We start from the raw sequence: 21,306 nt of genomic DNA, 5'->3' as shown, positions 1-21,306 counted from the left end.
CAGCAGGTGCACAGGTGTAGTCATTACTCACTGACACATTTCCCAGGTCACCCAGCAGGTGCACAGGTGTAATCATTACTCACTGACACATTTCCCAGGTCACCCAGCAGGAGCACAGGTGTAGTCATTACTCACTGACACATTTCCCAGGTCACCCAGCAGGAGCACAGGTGTATTCATTACTCACTGACACATTTCCCAGGTCACCCAGCAGGAGCACAGGTGTAATCATTACTCACTGACACATATCCCAGGTCACCCAGCAGGTGCACAGGTGTAGTCATTACTCACTGACACATTTCCCAGGTCACCCAGCAGGAGCACAGGTGTACTCATTACTCACTGACACATTTCCCAGGTCACCCAGCAGGAGCACAGGTGTAATCATTACTCACTGACACATTTCCCAGGTCACCCAGCAGGAGCACAGGTGTAATCATTACTCACTGACACATTTCCCAGGTCACCCAGCAGGAGCACAGGTGTAATCATTACTCACTGACACATATCCCAGGTCACCCAGCAGGTGCACAGGTGTAGTCATTACTCACTGACACATTTCCCAGGTCACCCAGCAGGAGCACAGGTGTAGTCATTACTCACTGACACATTTCCCAGGTCACCCAGCAGGTGTACAGGTGTAGTCATTACTCACTGACACATATCCCAGGTCACCCAGCAGGAGCACAGGTGTACTCATTACTCACTGACACATTTCCCAGGTCACCCAGCAGGAGCACAGGTGTAATCATTACTCACTGACATTTCCCAGGTCACCCAGCAGGAGCACAGGTGTAATCATTACTCACTGAAACATTTCCCAGGTCACCCAGCAGGAGCACAGGTGTTATCATTACTCACTGACACATTTCCCAGGTCACCCAGCAGGTGCACAGGTGTACTCATTACTCACTGACACATATCCCAGGTCACCCAGCAGGAGCACAGGTGTACTCATTACTCACTGACACATTTCCCAGGTCACCCAGCAGGAGCACAGGTGTAGTCATTACTCACTGACACATTTCCCAGGTCACCCAGCAGGTGCACAGGTGTACTCATTACTCACTGACACATTTCCCAGGTCACCCAGCAGGTGCACAGGTGTTGTCATTACTCACTGACACATTTCCCAGGTCACCCAGCAGGAGCACAGGTGTAATCATTACTCACTGACACATTTCCCAGGTCCCCCAGCAGGAGCACAGGTGTAGTCATTACTCACTGACACATTTCCCAGGTCACCCAGCAGGTGCACAGGTGTAGTCATTACTCACTGACACATTTCCCAGGTCACCCAGCAGGTGCACAGGTGTAATCATTACTCACTGACACATTTCCCAGGTCACCCAGCAGGAGCACAGGTGTAGTCATTACTCACTGACACATTTCCCAGGTCACCCAGCAGGAGCACAGGTGTAGTCATTACTCACTGACACATATCCCAGATCACCCAGCAGGTGCACAGGTGTAATCATTACTCACTGACACATTTCCCAGGTCCCCCAGCAGGAGCACAGGTGTAATCATTACTCACTGACACATTTCCCAGGTCACCCAGCAGGTGTACAGGTGTACTCATTACTCACTGACACATTTCCCAGGTCACCCAGCAGGTGCAATCATTACTCACTGACACATTTCCCAGGTCACCCAGCAGGTGCACAGGTGTAATCATTACTCACTGACACATTTCCCAGGTCACCCAGCAGGAGCACAGGTGTAGTCATTACTCACTGACACATATCCCAGGTCACCCAGCAGGAGCACAGGTGTAGTCATTACTCACTGACACATTTCCCAGGTCACCCAGCAGGTGCACAGGTGTAGTTATTACTCACTGACACATATCCCAGGTCACCCAGCAGGTGCACAGGTGTTGTCATTACTCACTGACACATTTCCCAGGTCACCCAGCAGGTGCACAGGTGTAGTCATTACTCACTGACACATTTCCCAGGTCACCCAGCAGGTGCACAGGTGTAATCATTACTCACTGACACATTTCCCAGGTCACCCAGCAGGAGCACAGGTGTAGTCATTACTCACTGACACATTTCCCAGGTCACCCAGCAGGAGCACAGGTGTATTCATTACTCACTGACACATTTCCCAGGTCACCCAGCAGGAGCACAGGTGTAATCATTACTCACTGACACATATCCCAGGTCACCCAGCAGGTGCACAGGTGTAGTCATTACTCACTGACACATTTCCCAGGTCACCCAGCAGGAGCACAGGTGTACTCATTACTCACTGACACATTTCCCAGGTCACCCAGCAGGAGCACAGGTGTAATCATTACTCACTGACACATTTCCCAGGTCACCCAGCAGGAGCACAGGTGTAATCATTACTCACTGACACATTTCCCAGGTCACCCAGCAGGAGCACAGGTGTAATCATTACTCACTGACACATATCCCAGGTCACCCAGCAGGTGCACAGGTGTAGTCATTACTCACTGACACATTTCCCAGGTCACCCAGCAGGAGCACAGGTGTAGTCATTACTCACTGACACATTTCCCAGGTCACCCAGCAGGTGTACAGGTGTAGTCATTACTCACTGACACATATCCCAGGTCACCCAGCAGGAGCACAGGTGTACTCATTACTCTGACACATTTCCCAGGTAACCCAGCAGGAGCACAGGTGTAATCATTACTCACTGACACATTTCCCAGGTCACCCAGCAGGAGCACAGGTGTAATCATTACTCACTGAAACATTTCCCAGGTCACCCAGCAGGAGCACAGGTGTTATCATTACTCACTGACACATTTCCCAGGTCACCCAGCAGGAGCACAGGTGTAGTCATTACTGACTGACACATTTCCCAGGTCCCCCAGCAGGTGCACAGGTGTTGTCATTACTGACTGACACATATCCCAGGTCACCCAGCAGGTGCACAGGTGTAATCATTACTCACTGACACATTTCCCAGGTCACCCAGCAGGTGCACAGGTGTAGTCATTACTCACTGACACATTTCCCAGGTCACCCAGCAGGAGCACAGGTGTAATCATTACTCACTGACACATATCCCAGGTCACCCAGCAGGTGCACAGGTGTTGTCATTACTCACTGACACATTTCCAGGTCACCCAGCAGGTGCACAGGTGTAGTCATTACTCACTGACACATATCCCAGGTCACCCAGCAGGAGCACAGGTGTAGTCATTACTCACTGACACATTTCCAGGTCACCCAGCAGGTGCACAGGTGTAGTCATTACTCACTGACACATTTCCCAGGTCACCCAGCAGGAGCACAGGTGTAGTCATTACTCACTGACACATTTCCCAGGTCACCCAGCAGGGGCACAGGTGTAGTCATTACTCACTGACACATTTCCCAGGTCACCCAGCAGGTGCACAGGTGTAGTCATTACTCACTGACACATTTCCCAGGTCACCCAGCAGGTGCACAGGTGTAATCATTACTCACTGACACATTTCCCAGGTCACCCAGCAGGTGCACAGGTGTAATCATTACTCACTGACACATTTCCCAGGTCACCCAGCAGGTGCACAGGTGTAATCATTACTCACTGACACATTTCCCAGGTCACCCAGCAGGAGCACAGGTGTAGTCATTACTCACTGACACATTTCCCAGGTCACCCAGCAGGAGCACAGGTGTAGTCATTACTCACTGACACATTTCCCAGGTCACCCAGCAGGTGCACAGGTGTAGTCATTACTCACTGACACATTTCCCAGGTCACCCAGCAGGAGCACAGGTGTAATCATTATTCACTGACACATTTCCCAGGTCACCCAGCAGGAGCACAGGTGTAGTCATTACTCACTGACACATTTCCCAGGTCACCCAGCAGGTGCACAGGTGTAGTCATTACTCACTGACACATTTCCCAGGTCACCCAGCAGGAGCACAGGTGTAATCATTACTCACTGACACATTTCCCAGGTCACCCAGCAGGTGCACAGGTGTAATCATTACTCACTGACACATTTCCCAGGTCACCCAGCAGGAGCACAGGTGTAATCATTACTCACTGACACATTTCCCAGGTCACCCAGCAGGTGCACAGGTGTAATCATTACTCACTGACACATTTCCCAGGTCACCCAGCAGGAGCACAGGTGTAATCATTACTCACTGACACATTTCCCAGGTCACCCAGCAGGAGCACAGGTGTAATCATTACTCACTGACACATTTCCCAGGTCACCCAGCAGGAGCACAGGTGTAATCATTACTCACTGACACATTTCCCAGGTCACCCAGCAGGTGCACAGGTGTAATCATTACTCACTGACACATTTCCCAGGTCACCCAGCAGGAGCACAGGTGTAGTCATTACTCACTGACACATTTCCCAGGTCACACAGCAGGAGCACAGGTGTAATCATTATTCACTGACACATTTCCCAGGTCACCCAGCACGTGCACAGGGGTCATCATTACTCACTGACACATTTCCCAGGTCACCCAGCAGGAGCACAGGTGTAGTCATTACTCACTGACACATTTCCCAGGTCACCCAGCAGGAGCACAGGTGTAGTCATTACTCACTGACACATATCCCAGGTCACCCAGCAGGTGCACAGGTGTAATCATTACTCACTGACACATATCCCAGGTCACCCAGCAGGAGCACAGGTGTAGTCATTACTCACTGACACATTTCCCAGGTCACCCAGCAGGAGCACAGGTGTAGTCATTACTCACTGACACATTTCCCAGGTCACCCAGCAGGTGCACAGGTGTAGTCATTACTCACTGACACATTTTAAAATATCCACAGGTGGAGCTGATAATTTAACTTGTGATTCTGTAAGGAGACCTTGAAAACATGCACTGTTTGGGGTCCTGAGGACCGAGTTTGAGTGCCTGTGCCTTAGCTGGTCTTAATTAAGGTAAGGGTGTGGTTCCTCCCTGGCTACAGGAGGTTAACCCTTTCCTCAGAATGTGGGAGAGACCTACTCTGTCACATACCTCCCCCGTTAAAGGGCGAACCTAATTCGCCCGCGGTGGAAGCGTGACTCGCCAGCCCAATTCGGGAGAAAAACAAATCTTCATTCATATGTAGACGTCCCAGTCTGTGTTGGACTTCAAAATTAAAAGACTGGAGAGCCAGGTATCACCTAGTCAGTCTTCCGTCAGAATTTTCCATGGACTGTAACCACAGTAACGGCGCAGGATCGAGCGCCACAGTAACGGCGCAGGATCGAGCGCCACAGTAATCCTGGCCCCACAAAGATAATGTCTCAATGACAAGAGCCCATTTTATAGCGAGGCGTTATTTTTCTATTACAGAATACCTAGTCTCTCGGGGAAAACTTGCTACTGAGATATAGAATAGGGTGTTCAATGCCATCAAGCTCCTGACACAGAACTGCCCCCAAGCCCACACCTGAGGCGTCTGTTTGTATGACAAAGAACTGGGTAAAATCTGGAGACTCTAACACTGACCCTTACACAATAGAGGTTTAATCTTGGTGACCGCAGACTGACAGTCCCTAGACCACTCAAGTTTATTTAGGGCAGAATTTTTCACACGATCTGTTAAGGGGGCCGCTAAGGTAGAAAATTGAGGCAAAAACCTCCTGTAATAGCGAAACCCAAGAAGGACTTTAACTGTATGTTGGTAGTTGGGAACCGGGGCATCCGCTAGTGCCTGTACTTCCCTTCAGGTTAGCAGTTATACCTGCCTCTCACAGACTAGAGATCAGCCCTAAGCCTATTAACATGGGCATTCCAATGCTGACTATATATGACAATATCGTCTAAGTATGCTGCAGCGCAATTCTGAAGAGGACCAAGCCCCCGATCCATTGCCCTCTGAGAAGAGGCTGGGGCACCATGCAAGCCAAAAAGCATTGTTTTCCACGGAAAGAGGCCCAATGGGTATAAAAAGCAGCTTCCTAGCTTCCTCTGTCAGCTGAATTTGCCAATATCCCTTTCTATGATCAAGGGTAGAAATATATCTGGCCGAACCTAACCATTGACCCTTGACATTGGGTAGGCATCAAATTTGGAAACTGCATTTACTCTGCAGAAGTTATGCAGAATCTTGTAGAACCATCTGGTTTCGGGACCAAGGCAATGGGGCTACACCAGTTGCTAGACGACTCCTCAAGTGCCCCTAGCTTCAACATTTCTTGTATTTCCTTGATTACCTGTGCTTGTTTTTCCCTTGGAAGCCTATAGGGTCTTTGTCGAACTACTACTCCAGGTGGAATTACAATGCCATGTAAGACTAAATTGGTCCTCCCTGGTTTATCAGAAGTAACATTTGAGAATTCATTAACAAGGTTCCCCCAGGGAGGATTCAGCTTGTCTGGGAAATGTGTCAGTAATGATTACACCTGTGCACCTGCTGGGTGACCTGGGAAATGTGTCAGTAAGTAATGATTACACCTGTGCTCCTGCTGGGTGACCTGGGAAATGTGTCAGTAAGTAATGATTACACCGGTGCTCCTGCTGGGTGACCTGGGAAATGTGTCAGTAAGTAATGATTACACCGGTGCTCCTGCTGGGTGACCTGGGAAATGTGTCAGTGAGTAATGACTACACCTGTGCACCTGCTGGGTGACCTGGGAAATGTGTCAGTGAGTAATGATTACACCTGTGCTCCTGCTGGGTGACCTGGGATATGTGTGAGTGAGTAATGATTACATCTGTGCACCTGCTGGGTGACCTGGGAAATGTGTCAGTGAGTAATGACTACACCTGTGCTCCTGCTGTGTGACCTGGGATATGTGTCAGTGAGTAATGACTAAAGCTGTACACCTGCTGGGTGACCTGGGAAATGTGTCAGTGAGTAATGACTACACCTGTGCACCTGCTGGGGGACCTGGGATATGTGTCAGTGAGTAATGACTACACCTGTGCACCTGCTGGGGGACCTGGGAAATGTGTCAGTGATGAATACACCCGTGCACCTGCTGGGGGACCTGGGAAATGTGTCAGTGATGAATACACCCGTGCACCTGCTGGGTGACCTGGGAAATGTCAGTGAGTAATGATTACACCTGTGACCTGGGAAATGTCAGTGAGTAATGATTACACCTGTGATCCTGCTGGGTGACCTGGGATATGTGTCAGTGAGTAATGACTACACCTGTGCACCTGCTGGGTGACCTTGGAAATGTGTCTGTGAGTGATGACTACACCTGTGGACCTGCTGGGTGTCCTGGGAAATGTGTCAGTGATGAATACACCTGTGCACCTGCTGGGGGACCTGGGAAATGTGTCAGTGATGATTACACCTGTGCACCTGCTGGGTGACCTGGGAAATGTCAGTGAGTAATGATTACACCTGTGACCTGGGAAATGTCAGTGAGTAATGATTACACCTGTGATCCTGCTGGGTGACCTGGGATATGTGTCAGTGAGTAATGACTACACCTGTGCACCTGCTGGGTGACCTTGGAAATGTGTCTGTGAGTGATGACTACACCTGTGCACCTGCTGGGTGTCCTGGGAAATGTGTCAGTGATGAATACACCTGTGCACCTGCTGGGGGACCTGGGAAATGTGTCAGTGATGATTACACCTGTGCACCTGCTGGGTGACCTGGGAAATGTGTCAGTGATGATTACACCTGTGCACCTGCTGGGTGACCTGGGAAATGTCTGTGAGTAATGATTACACCTGTGCACCTGCTGGGTGACCTGGGAAATGTGTCAGTGAGTAATGATTACACCTGTGTACCTGCTGGGTAACCCGGGAAATGTGTCAGTGAGTAATGATTACACCTGTGCACCTGCTGGGTGACCTGGGAAATGTGTCAGTGAGTAATGACTACACCTGTGCACCTGCTGGGTGACCTGGGAAATGTGTTAGTGAGTAATGACTACACCTGTGCTCCTGCTGGGTGACCTGGGAAATGTCAGTGAGTAATGATTACACCTGTGCACCTGCTGGGTGACCTGGGAAATGTGTCAGTGAGTAATGATTACACCTGTGCTCCTGCTGGGTGACCTGGGAAATGTGTCAGTGAGTAATGACTACACCTGTGCACCTGCTGGGTGACCTGGGAAATGTGTCAGTGAGTAATGACTACACCTGTGCTCCTGCTGGGTGACCTGGGATATGTGTGAGTGAGTAATGATTACATCTGTGCACCTGCTGGGTGACCTGGGAAATGTGTCAGTGAGTAATGACTACACCTGTGCACCTGCTGGGGGACCTGGGATATGTGTCAGTGAGTAATGACTACACCTGTGCACCTGCTGGGGGACCTGGGAAATGTGTCAGTGATGAATACACCCGTGCACCTGCTGGGGGACCTGGGAAATGTGTCAGTGATGATTACACCTGTGCACCTGCTGGGTGACCTGGGAAATGTCAGTGAGTAATGATTACACCTGTGACCTGGGAAATGTCAGTGAGTAATGATTACACCTGTGATCCTGCTGGGTGACCTGGGATATGTGTCAGTGAGTAATGACTACACCTGTGCACCTGCTGGGTGACCTTGGAAATGTGTCTGTGAGTGATGACTACACCTGTGCACCTGCTGGGTGTCCTGGGAAATGTGTCAGTGATGAATACACCTGTGCACCTGCTGGGTGACCTGGGAAATGTGTCAGTGATGAATACACCTGTGCACCTGCTGGGTGACCTGGGAAATGTGTCAGTGAGTAATGATTACACCTGTGCACCTGCTGGGGGACCTGGGAAATGTGTCAGTGATGATTACACCTGTGCACCTGCTGGGTGACCTGGGAAATGTGTCAGTGATGATTACACCTGTGCACCTGCTGGGTGACCTGGGAAATGTCTGTGAGTAATGATTACACCTGTGCACCTGCTGGGTGACCTGGGAAATGTGTCAGTGAGTAATGATTACACCTGTGTACCTGCTGGGTAACCCGGGAAATGTGTCAGTGAGTAATGATTACACCTGTGCACCTGCTGGGTGACCTGGGAAATGTGTCAGTGAGTAATGACTACACCTGTGCACCTGCTGGGTGACCTGGGAAATGTGTTAGTGAGTAATGACTACACCTGTGCTCCTGCTGGGTGACCTGGGAAATGTCAGTGAGTAATGACTACACCTGTGCACCTGCTGGGTGACCTGGGAAATGTGTCAGTGAGTAATGATTACACCTGTGCTCCTGCTGGGTGACCTGGGAAATGTGTCAGTAAGTAATGATTACACCGGTGCTCCTGCTGGGTGACCTGGGAAATGTGTCAGTGAGTAATGACTACACCTGTGCTCCTGCTGGGTGACCTGGGATATGTGTGAGTGAGTAATGATTACATCTGTGCACCTGCTGGGTGACCTGGGAAATGTGTCAGTGAGTAATGACTACACCTGTGCACCTGCTGGGGGACCTGGGATATGTGTCAGTGAGTAATGACTACACCTGTGCACCTGCAGGGGGACCTGGGAAATGTGTCAGTGATGAATACACCCGTGCACCTGCTGGGGGACCTGGGAAATGTGTCAGTGATGATTACACCTGTGCACCTGCTGGGTGACCTGGGAAATGTCAGTGAGTAATGATTACACCTGTGACCTGGGAAATGTCAGTGAGTAATGATTACACCTGTGATCCTGCTGGGTGACCTGGGATATGTGTCAGTGAGTAATGACTACACCTGTGCACCTGCTGGGTGACCTTGGAAATGTGTCTGTGAGTGATGACTACACCTGTGACCTGGGAAATGTCAGTGAGTAATGATTACACCTGTGATCCTGCTGGGTGACCTTGGAAATGTGTCAGTGAGTAATGATTACACCTGTGCACCTGCTGGGTGTCCTGGGAAATGTGTCAGTGATGAATACACCTGTGCACCTGCTGGGGGACCTGGGAAATGTGTCAGTGATGATTACACCTGTGCACCTGCTGGGTGACCTGGGAAATGTGTCAGTGATGATTACACCTGTGCACCTGCTGGGTGACCTGGGAAATGTCTGTGAGTAATGATTACACCTGTGCACCTGCTGGGTGACCTGGGAAATGTGTCAGTGAGTAATGATTACACCTGTGTACCTGCTGGGTAACCCGGGAAATGTGTCAGTGAGTAATGATTACACCTGTGCACCTGCTGGGTGACCTGGGAAATGTGTCAGTGAGTAATGACTACACCTGTGCACCTGCTGGGTGACCTGGGAAATGTGTTAGTGAGTAATGACTACACCTGTGCTCCTGCTGGGTGACCTGGGAAATGTCAGTGAGTAATGATTACACCTGTGCACCTGTTGGGTGACCTGGGAAATGTGTCTGTGAGTAATGATTACACCTGTGCACCTGCTGGATGACCTGGGAAATGTGTCAGTGAGTAATGACTACACCTGTGCACCTGCTGGGTGACCTGGGAAATGTGTCAGTGAGTAATGATTACACCTGTGCACCTGCTGGGTGACCTGGGAAATGTGTCAGTGAGTAATGATTACACCTGTGCACCTGCTGTGTGACCTAGGAAATGTCAGTGAGTGATGATTACACCTGTGCACCTGCTGGGTGACCTGGGAAATGTGTCAGTGAATAATGATTACACCTGTGCACCTGCTGGGTGACCTGGGAAATGTGTCAGTGAGTAATGATTACACCTGTGCACCTGCTGGGTGACCTGGGAAATGTGTCAGTGAGTAATGATTACACCTGTGCACCTGCTGGGTGACCTGGGAAATGTCAGTGAGTGATGATTACACCTGTGCACCTGCTGGGTGACCTGGGAAATGTGTCAGTGAATAATGATTACACCTGTGCACCTGCTGGGTGACCTGGGAAATGTCAGTGATGATTACACCTGTGCACCTGCTGGGTGACCTGGGATATGTGTCAGTGAGTAATGATTACACCTGTGCACCTGCTGGGTGACCTGGGAAATGTGTCAGTGAATAATGATTACACCTGTGCACCTGCTGGGTGACCTGGGAAATGTGTCAGTGAGTAATGATTACACCTGTGCACTTGCTGGGTGACCTGGAAAACATGACCTGTGTGGTGTCCTGAGGACTGAGTTTGAGAACCTGTGGTGTAGAGTGTTTGCTTATATCATTACTTTCATGGACTGAAGCTGACATGTTGGGAAATTTTTTTTTTCTTTTTTCTTTTCTCCAGGCTCAGTGTTTCTCATGAACTAAATGAGCTTCATGTTGTTCTACAGAAAACAAAGATCTGATGGAGAGACCACCAAGAATAGAGCCTCCATCTTTTACAAAATGTTTCCTCAAAGTCGAACCGAATACATCAATTCAGAGACCACCAAGAACTAGGAATCCCGGCCCCTTCCAGCAACCACTCATATGTGAGACTCTGGTTCCCATGCAGAGTGCACCAATGTCTTTGTCAGGTAGTACAGTCGATGGAGGTGCAAAGCACTTACTTGTGGCTTCTGTCCCGTGGCCCCCTAGATCAGAGCCTCCAGGTCCTGTGCAGAGGCCCCCTAGATCAGAGCCTCCAGGTCCTGTGCAGAGGCCCCCCAGATCAGGGCCTCCTGGTCCTTCGCAGAGGCTCCCCCGATCAGAGCCTCCTGGTCCTTCGCAGAGGCCCCCCAGATCAGAGCCTCCTGGTCCTTCGCAAAGGCCCCCCAGATCGGAGCCTCCTGGTCCTCCGCAGAGGCCCCCCAGATCAGAGCCTCCTGGTCCTACACAGAGGCCACCCACATCAGAGTCAACTTGGGCTGTGCAGAGGCCCCCCAGATCAGAGCCTCCTGGTCCTGTGCAGAGGCCCCCCAGATCAGAGCCTCCTGGTCCTGTGCAGAGGCCCCCCAGATCAGAGCCTCCTGGTCCTGTGCAGAGGCCCCCCAGATCAGAGCCTCCTGGTCCTGTGCAGAGGCCCCCCAGATCAGAGCCTTCAGCTCACATGAACAAATATTCCAAAAGGACTATTTCCACTATGGAGAGACCTCCGCGGACCGATGCTCCTGTTCCTGTGGACAGACCTCCGCAGACTGATTCTCTTGTTCGAGTGGAGAGACCTTCAAGGGCCGATCCTCCAGTATCCATGGAAAGACCTCCAAGGACCAATCCTCCTGCACCTGTGCAGAGACCTCATACAATGGCTGTGCAAGGAGGCCTGAAGGATCTCCCTGTTTCCATGCAAAGACCACCAAGGACAGATAATCCTGCACCTGTGAACTTACCACCAAGGTATGAATCATCTGTCCCTGTACATAGAACTCCAATATCTGATCCACCTAGACCTCCAAGGTCGGATCCACCTGGCCCCATACAAAGACATCTGACATCTGAGCCACCAGGTCATGTCCGAAGGCACCTAGCGTCTGAATGTTCGGAAAAGGTGCAATCCTCAGACAAGGCTAGTTTCTCTGACCTACTGCAAAAACCCACAAGAGCTGAACATTTGTGTTTGCAGCAAAGTTTCCCTGGTATTTTAGATCCAGCTTCTGTGTGCAGTCTGTACAGTACTGAATCCTTACCTGCTGTCCAGAGGCCTTCCACAACTGCAGATTTGTCTCAGAAAAGACATAACACTATCCCTCCCCGAAATGCTGATGAAATTGATCATGTTGATCTTTGTGATATTGGAAATGGTAAATCTTCTGAATTTGCACGAGAGGGATCAAACACAGGTCTGCTCTCTAATGAACACAGCCACAAAGATTCACATGAGGGAGCTATAATGGAGTCTGAATTGGAACCAGATAAAACAGATGAGAAAAACTCTGATGACCCTCAACATAGCTGGGATAATCCAGATGCAGGTGAGAATTTCATGTGTAGGCCCACAAGGCCGAGGTTGCTCTTCCAGGGCTGGGTTTTGGCTGTTTACCTTACAGTAGAATATGTCTTCAGTGACTTACAGTACAATGGGGGTGATTCAATTCATTGCCATGTTGAATACCCCCGGAAGGGAGCTCCCGGAGCTATTCAATTCAGCGCCATGTTTGGGCGGGCTAAAGGATTTCTTCTCGCACCCTCCTGGGATGTGAGGAGAAATCCAACAAAAGTGCCGGCCGCGCGGCTGTTTACCGGCTTAGCGTGGCGCTAACAGCACGCGGCTGGCACTTTAGTTGGAGAATGCCGGTTCTCGCAACTTAGCACACAGGTTACTTTGCGAGAACTGGCATTCTCCGACTTCACAGCATGCTGAATTTAAGGGCTATTCAACATCGCATTGAATTGAATCGCGCTCAGTATGTCTTCAGTGGCATCTCGGCACAACATAAGTACTCCCAGCTGAGGGACACATTGTAAAAATATTCCTCCTTTCAAGTTTAAGGTGTCACACAAGCATGATAGTAAGCATGGAAAAACCTAGTAACAAAGTAAATAAAGTCAGGTGCATAAATATTGGGACAGTGACAGAATTGTCATATTTTGGCCTCTAGTCACCACCACAATGGCTTTGAAATGAAACAAACAAGATGTGATTTACCTGCAGACTTTCAGATTTAATTTGAGGGTAATTACATCCAAATCGGGTGAACGGTGTAGGAATTACAACGGTTTCTATATGTGCCTCCCACTTTTTAAGGGGCCCAAAGTAATGGGACTATCAACTCAAAAGCCATTTCATGGACAGGTGTGGGCTATTCCCTCGTTATTTCATTATCAATTAAGCAGGTAGAAGGTCTGGAGTTGATTCTAGGTGTGACATTTGCATTTGGAATCAGTTGCTGTCGACTCTCAATATGAGATCCAAAGAGCTGTCACTATCAGTGAAGCCATCATTAGGCTGAAAAATCAAAACAAACCCATCAGAGAGATAGCAAAAACATTAGGTGTGGCCAAATCAACTATTGGGAACATTCTTAAAAAGTAAGAACGCACCAGAGAGCTCAGCAACACCAAAAGACCCGGAAGACCACAGAAAACAACTGTGGTGGATGACAGAAGAATTATTTCCCTGGTGTGGCCGGAGGACGACCACACGTGATTAAAATGGCTGCCAAGGCATTGAGGGGATTAACTCTCATGCCATTGCGCCATTTTTAAAAGGACAGTGTAAAAGCACACTGCATATGGTTTATAATAAACTGTATTAAAGTATATATGTATTGCTGTAATGCACTGCAGCTGATCTGCAATGCATTCGTGCATGAAGCAACGTATATTTAATAGGCTATGCACTATATGGTAAATGTATATTTTGTAGAGAAAATGCACTTGAATATATGCCTGTATAAGACATGAGCAGCCTCTGTGGCTGCAGGAAACCTAGATGCTAATTGTCATTCCCTTAGCAGGAGGTCTGATAAATAGGAAGATCTGTTGTGGTCAGTGAACTCTGGCTGGAAGGTTTCTGTGTGAATGGTGTCATATAGCCAAACCCTTCAGTTACAGAACTTCCTTTGAAGAGACAATCTGTTTTTAAGAACCTTTTGGATGTCACTGAATGTGTTAAGGTTGGGAATGCCAAACTGATAGATACTTCCATTGGGAAGGATGAATGTCATTTACTACTTCCTGTGAAATGTTATATCAACATTTTAGGAGACCGTATGATAAATCAGTTTGTGTTTAAAGTTTGGGTGGTGGATTAGGAAGGAGGATATTGAGTGACTCCTTTGAAATGTAATATGGTGTTAATATATATTTTGTGAGCTAGCATGATTGGCTAGAAGGAACCCAGGGTGGACTTACCCGCTGTGGCACTGTGCCCTGAGTGGCAAAAAGGAGGCTTCGTGCCTGGTAAAATTGTACAACCCTGTAACTTCTTTGAGAAGAAGAACTGCTTGATAAGATTTCTTGTATGCGATGTACCCCTTCATCCGGAAGGACGAGTCTTCTTCAAGACTTTGAGCAATAAACATCTTGTCTGACTTCAATTGTATCTCAATCCTGCAACCATCAGAATTGCGCCAAACGCTATTCCGTTCTCCGGCTGTTCTGGGTAAGAGCTCTGTGTCTCCAAGCTCAAGCCCTCTGCCAAGCTACCGTGCAGACCTGGTCCATTGCGAGGGATCAGGAGGAATCAGCCGACACCAATCAGGGGGTGTAGTCGCAGCTAGTCAAACGCATACGCAGCAGAAGCGGTTCCAGGTGCCGAGGTAGGAGCCTCAGGGTAACGTAAAAAGCGGTTCCAAACGCTGATGGTAGAGTTTGGTGGTGGCAGCATTGTTACACGCCCACAGCGCAGTTGGCGGAGTCAGTGACAGGCGGTCACTGAGACTGTGAGTGGAAGTCCAAAAGTGCTAACCTGTGACCAGGGCCGGCCTAGGCGAAAGGCGTCCGGTCACATCTGTTGAAGAAAAACCCCTTCACAACAGTTGGCCAAATCAAGAACACTCTCCAGGAGGTAGGTGTATATGTGTCAAAGTCAACAATCAAGAGAAGACTTCACAAGAGTGAATATAGAGGGTTCACCACAAGATGTAAACCATTGGTGAGCCTCAAAAACAGGAAGACCAGATTAGAGTTTGCCAAACAACATCTAAAAAAGCCATTACAGTTCTGGAACAACATCCTATGGACAGATGAGACAAAGATCAACTTGTACCAGAGTGATGGGAAGAGAAGAGTATGGAGAAGGAAAGGAACTGCTCATGATCCAAAACTTACCACCTCATCAGTGAAGCATGGTGGTGGTAGTGTCATGGCGTGGGCATGTATGGCTGCCAATGGAACTGGTTCCCTTGTATTTATTGATGATGTGACTGCTGACAAAAGCAGCAGAATGAATTCTGAAGTGTTTCGGGCAATATTATATGCTCATATTCAGTCAAATGCTTCAGAACTCATTGGACGGCGCTTCACAGTGCAGATGGACAATGGCCCGAAGCATACTGCAAAAGCAACCAAAGAGTTTTTTAAGGCTATAAAGTGGAATGTTATGCAATGGCCAAGTCAATCCCCTGACCTGAATCCGATTGAGCATGCATTTCACTTGATGAAGACAAAACTGAAGGGAAAATGCCCCAAGAACAAGCAGGAACTGAAGACATTTGCAGTAGAGGCCTGGCAGAGCATCACCAGGGATGGAACCCAGCGTCTGGTGATGTCTATGCGTTCCAGACTTCAGGCTGTAATTACCTGCAAAGGATTTGCAACAAAGTATTAAAAAGTGAAAGTTAGATTTAGGATTGTTTAGTTTGTCCCATTACTTTTGGCCCCTTAAAAAGTGGGAGGCACATATAGAAACCGTTGTAATTCCTACACCGTTCACCTGAATTGGATGTAATTACCCTCAAATTAAATCTGAAAGTCTGCAGGTAAATCACATCTTGTTTGTTTCATTTCAAAGCCATTGTGGTGGTGAATAGAGGCCAAAATATGACAATTCTGTCAATGTCCCAATATTTATGCACCTGACTGTATTTATCATGAATTAGGTGGGTTTCTATGAGACAAAGAGCACGTTGCTATAAAGTAGTAATTAATGCCACCATATGTGGACATTTGTTACATAATGTTGGGTGGTGTGAAATGCAGAGTACTTCTTAGCGGAAGTGCAGTGTTCTTGCAATCTAGTAGCCCCCAAACCTTTTAATGGCCAGACTTGTTTTGTTGATGACCCTCCCATTGATTGAGATATTTCCATTCATTCATCCAAGAGATCCACCCTGTAAGAGGCATTTGGGGGTCCTATTGTTTGGAAGAACCGCTGGTAAGATATACTAAGTATTTTAAATTGACATGCTGAAACTAAAAGTTTTGGATACAATTCTCCTTTAAATCTTTTTAAGTGTTAATTATATTGGTAACTGTTGGCAAGAAAAAAAAAATGTAGATCCCCCAATCTGAAGTTGATAGAGTGTAGTAGCAGTTTTATGTCTGGATGTTGGACATTTCCATTGACAGCATTGATCTTGTGGGATGGCCCCAGAAGTCACTGGTGAGGAACTAGACACTAGTTTGGTGGTGGTGGTGGTGAGGAACTAAAGCTTTGTGGCGGTGTTGAGGAAGTGTACACAAGCTTGGTGGTGGTGGTGAAGAACTAGACACAAGCTTGGTGGTGAGGAACTAGACACAGCTTGGTGGTGGTGAGGAACTAGACACAAGCTTGGTGGTGGTGGTGAAGAACTAGACACAAGCTTGGTGGTGAGGAACTAGACACAAGCTTGGTGGTGGTGGTGAGGAACTAGACACAAGCTTGGTGGTGGTGGTGAGGAACTAGACCCAAGCTTGGTGGTGGTGGTGAGGAACTAGACACAAGCTTGGTGGTGGTGGTGAGGAACTAGACCCAAGCTTGGTGGTGGTGGTGGTGAGGAACTAGACACAAGCTTGGTGGTGGTGGTGAGGAACTAGACACAAGCTTGGTGGTGAGGAACTAGACCCAAGCTTGGTGGTGGTGGTGAGGAACTAGACCCAAGCTTGGTGGTGAGGAACTAGACCCAAGCTTGGTGGTGGTGGTGAGGAACTAGACACAGCTTGGTGGTGGTGGTGAGGAACTAGACACAAGCTTGGTGGTGGTGGTGAGGAACTAGACACAAGCTTGGCGGTGAGGAACTAGACCCAAGCTTGGTGGTGGTGAGGAACTAGACCCAAGCTTGGTGGTGGTGGTGGTGAGGAACTAGACCCAAGCTTGGTGGTGGTGAGGAACTAGACACAAACTTGGTGGTGGTGGTGGTGAGGAACTAGACCCAAGCTTGGTGGTGGTGGTGAGGAACTAGACACAAGCTTGGTGGTGGTGAGGAACTAGACACAAACTTGGTGGTGGTGGTGAGGAACTAGACCCAAGCTTGGTGGTGGTGGTGAGGAACTAGACACAAGCTTGGTGGTGAGGAACTAGACACAAGCTTGGTGGTGGTGGTGAGGAACTAGACCCAAGCTTGGTGGTGGTGGTGAGGAACTAGACCCAAGCTTGGTGGTGGTGGTGAGGAACTAGACACAAGCTTGGTGGTGGTGGTGGTGAGGAACTAGACACAAGCTTGGTGGTGGTGGTGGTGAGGAACTAGACACAAGCTTGGTGGTGGTGAGGAACTAGACACAAGCTTGGTGGTGGTAGTGAGGAACTAGACACAAACTTGGTGGTGGTGGTGAGGAACTAGACCCAAGCTTGGTGGTGGTGGTGGTGAGGAACCAGACACAAGCTTGGTGGTGAGGAACTAGACACAAGCTTGGTGGTGGTGGTGAGGAACTAGACACAAGCTTGGTGGTGAGGAACTAGACACAAGCTTGGTGGTGGTGGTGGTGAGGAACTAGACACAAGCTTGGTGGTGGTGAGGAGCTAGACACAAGCTTGGTGGTGGTGAGGAAGTGTACACAAGCTTGGTGGTGGTGAAGAACTAGACACAAGCTTGGTGGTGAGGAACTAGACACAGCTTGGTGATGGTGAGGAACTAGACACAAGCTTGGTGGTGGTGGTGAGGAACTAGACACAAGCTTGGTGGTCGTGAGGAACTAGACACAAGCTTGGTGGTGGTGAGGAACTAGACACAAGCTTGGTGGTGGTGAGGAACTAGACACAAGCTTTGGTAGTGGTGAGGAACTAGACACAAGCTTGGTGGTGGTGAGGAACTAGACACAAGCTTGGTGGTGGTGAGGAACTAGACACAAGCTTGGTGGTGGTGAGGAACTAGACACAAGCTTGGTGGTGGTGAGGAACTAGACACAAGCTTGGTGGTGGTGAGGAACTAGACACAAGCTTGGTGGTGGTGAGGAACTAGACACAAGCTTGGTGGTGGTGAGGAACTAGACACAAGCTTGGTGGTGGTTAGGAACTAGACACAAGCTTGGTGGTGGTGAGGAACTAGACACAAGCTTGATGGTGGTGAGGAACTAGACACGAGCTTGGTTGTTTGGTGATGGTGGTCATACAGGTGACTGCGACACTTTTGCGGTCGGTCTATTTTGCAGGGTTCTCAGCACCCTCCTGCCCATGGTAGGAGCTCTGGGACGTCCCCAATGTCACAAAGCCTTCAGTGTCCCCTAGTGGATGAAGGAAAAAACAGGATTTTGGTACTTACGATAAATTCCTTTCTCCGATTCCACATGGGACACTGGACGACCACCCTGTGCTGTTCCTTCCTGCCACACTTGTGGTCATTTTATGTTATGACTGTTAGAGACCTGTTTGTCGTATCTTGTTGTATTTCTGTTTTTTCAGCCTTTTCAAATGTTTTGTGTACTTTCGCCTCCTCTTCTGTTTGTCTTTTTCTCAGCTCCCCTCGGGCACAGTTTCCTAAGACTGGGCTTGTAGGGGGCTATAGAGGGGGAGGAGCTAGTCACACTTCAAAAGATTTAGAACCGGAGAAAGGGACTTATCGGTAAGTACCAACATCCTCAGAAATGTCCCTGTGTTTGCCTTGGACGTTTCTAGCAGAATGTATATAAAATAAAATCCCTGCTTTTTCTTTACCTCTGGCTGTGTCATTTTAGGTGGGGATCTCTCCCCTGGAACCTGCCCGTTGTGGCATCCAGAGGAAGACTGAGGGCTGTTTATCCCATTGGGTAGATGGAGGGAGAAGGGACAGATTAGCAGTGTAATAATAACTATGACATGTGGATGTGGTTGGAGCCAGTGTGTCTGTGCCTGGATCTATAACTACCCCTCAGTGCCCCCTCATACCCCGTGTACCACCTATCATCACTTGTCTCTTCTGTTGGCAGATGCACGGGGTGGGGATGAGGAAGACCAGAAAGGGAAGAGGCGGAAGAGGAAGATTCTGGGGAAGAGGAAGCGAGAGAACAAGCAGGAAGAAGACGCTGACCCCCTGACCTGTGACCTAGATCTAGATCGGGCCCTGGACGATAGGGCCAAACACCATAATCTCACTGTGGTGAATGTCCGTAATATCCTCCATGTGAGTAGGTGTCATTATCATTATTATTATCCTTTATATGGCGCCACAAGGGGTGAGCAGCACATAACATAGTACATAACCAGATGAGCAGTGACTGACAGTACAGGACATTGCAGGACATGGTATATACACATTGCTACACCAGTGTCATAACCATGAAATAAGTAGCAGGGTGGTGATAGTCCAGGGGTCAGCAGCCCATAACATAGTACATAACCAGATGAGCAGTGACTGACAGTACAGGACATTGCAGGACAAGGACATGGTATATACACATTGCTACACCAGCGTCATAACCATGAAATAAGTAGCAGGGTGGTGATAGTCCAGGGGTCAGCAGCACATAACATAGTACATAACCAGATGAGCAGTGACTGACAGTACAGGACATTGCAGGACAAGGACATGGTATATACACATTGCTACACCAGTGTCATAACCATGAAATAAGTAGCAGGGTGGTGATAGTCCAGGGGTCAGCAGCACATAACATAGTACATAACCAGATGAGCAGTGACTGACAGTACAGGACATTGCAGGACAAGGACATGGTATATACACATTGCTACACCAGCGTCATAACCATGAAATAAGTAGCAGGGTGGTGATAGTCCAGGGGTCAGCAGCACATAACATAGTACATAACCAGATGAGCAGTGACTGACAGTACAGGACATTGCAGGACAAGGACATGGTATATACACATTGCTACACCAGTGTCATAACCATGAAATAAGTAGCAGGGTGGTGATAGTCCAGGGGTCAGCAGCACATAACATAGTACATAACCAGATGAGCAGTGACTGACAGTACAGGACATTGCAGGACAAGGACATGGTATATACACATTGCTACACCAGCGTCATAACCATGAAATAAGTAGCAGGGTGGTGATAGTCCAGGGGTCAGCAGCACATAACATAGTACATAACCAGATGAGCAGTGACTGACAGTACAGGACATTGCAGGACATGGTATATACACATTGCTACACCAGCGTCATAACCATGAAATAAGTAGCAGGGTGGTGATAGTCCAGGGGTCAGCAGCACATAACATAGTACATAACCAGATGAGCAGTGACTGACAGTACAGGACATTGCAGGACATGGTATATACACATTGCTACACCAGTGTCATAACCATGAAATAAGTAGCAGGGTGGTGATAGTCCAGGGGTGAGCAGCACATAACATAGTACATAACCAGATGAGCAGTGACTGACCGTACAGGACATTGCAGGACATGGTATATACACATTGCTACACCAGCGTCATAACCATGAAATAAGTAGCAGGGTGGTGATAGTCCAGGGGTCAGCAGCCCATAACATAGTACATAACCAGATGAGCAGTGACTGACAGTACAGGACATTGCAGGACATGGTATATACACATTGCTACACCAGTGTCATAACCATGAAATAAGTAGCAGGGTGGTGATAGTCCAGGGGTGAGCAGCACATAACATAGTACATAACCAGATGAGCAGTGACTGACAGTACAGGACATTGCAGGACATGGTATACACACATTGCTACACCAGCGTCATAACCATGAAATAAGTAGCAGGGTGGTGATAGTCCAGGGGTCAGCAGCCCATAACATAGTACATAACCAGATGAGCAGTGACTGACAGTACAGGACATTGCAGGACAAGGACATGG

General features: G+C 48.6%; 1 protein-coding gene across 2 annotated transcripts in view; it reads left to right on the top strand.

Moving 5' to 3' along the window:
* Positions 1-21,306, top strand: part of GON4L (gon-4 like) — a 224,257-nt gene that overhangs the window by 11,836 nt on the left and 191,115 nt on the right. The window contains exons 2-3 of one of the 2 annotated variants that reach the window (XM_088465207.1): positions 11,051-12,656; positions 19,447-19,640. In XM_088465207.1, coding sequence (XP_088321333.1) covers positions 11,111-12,656; positions 19,447-19,640 — 1,740 coding nt within the window. In that variant the 5' untranslated portion in view covers positions 11,051-11,110. The remainder of the gene's footprint in view (positions 1-11,050; positions 12,657-19,446; positions 19,641-21,306) is intronic. The other variant, XM_088465208.1, reaches the window with a different exon arrangement.

Source organism: Taudactylus pleione, unplaced genomic scaffold (assembly GCF_031769625.1).
Source record: "Taudactylus pleione unplaced genomic scaffold, aTauple2 ptg001907l, whole genome shotgun sequence".
NCBI lineage: Eukaryota > Metazoa > Chordata > Amphibia > Anura > Myobatrachidae > Taudactylus > Taudactylus pleione.
Note: the sequence above shows the minus strand (reverse complement) of the source record. Positions and strands in the feature narration are given on the sequence as shown.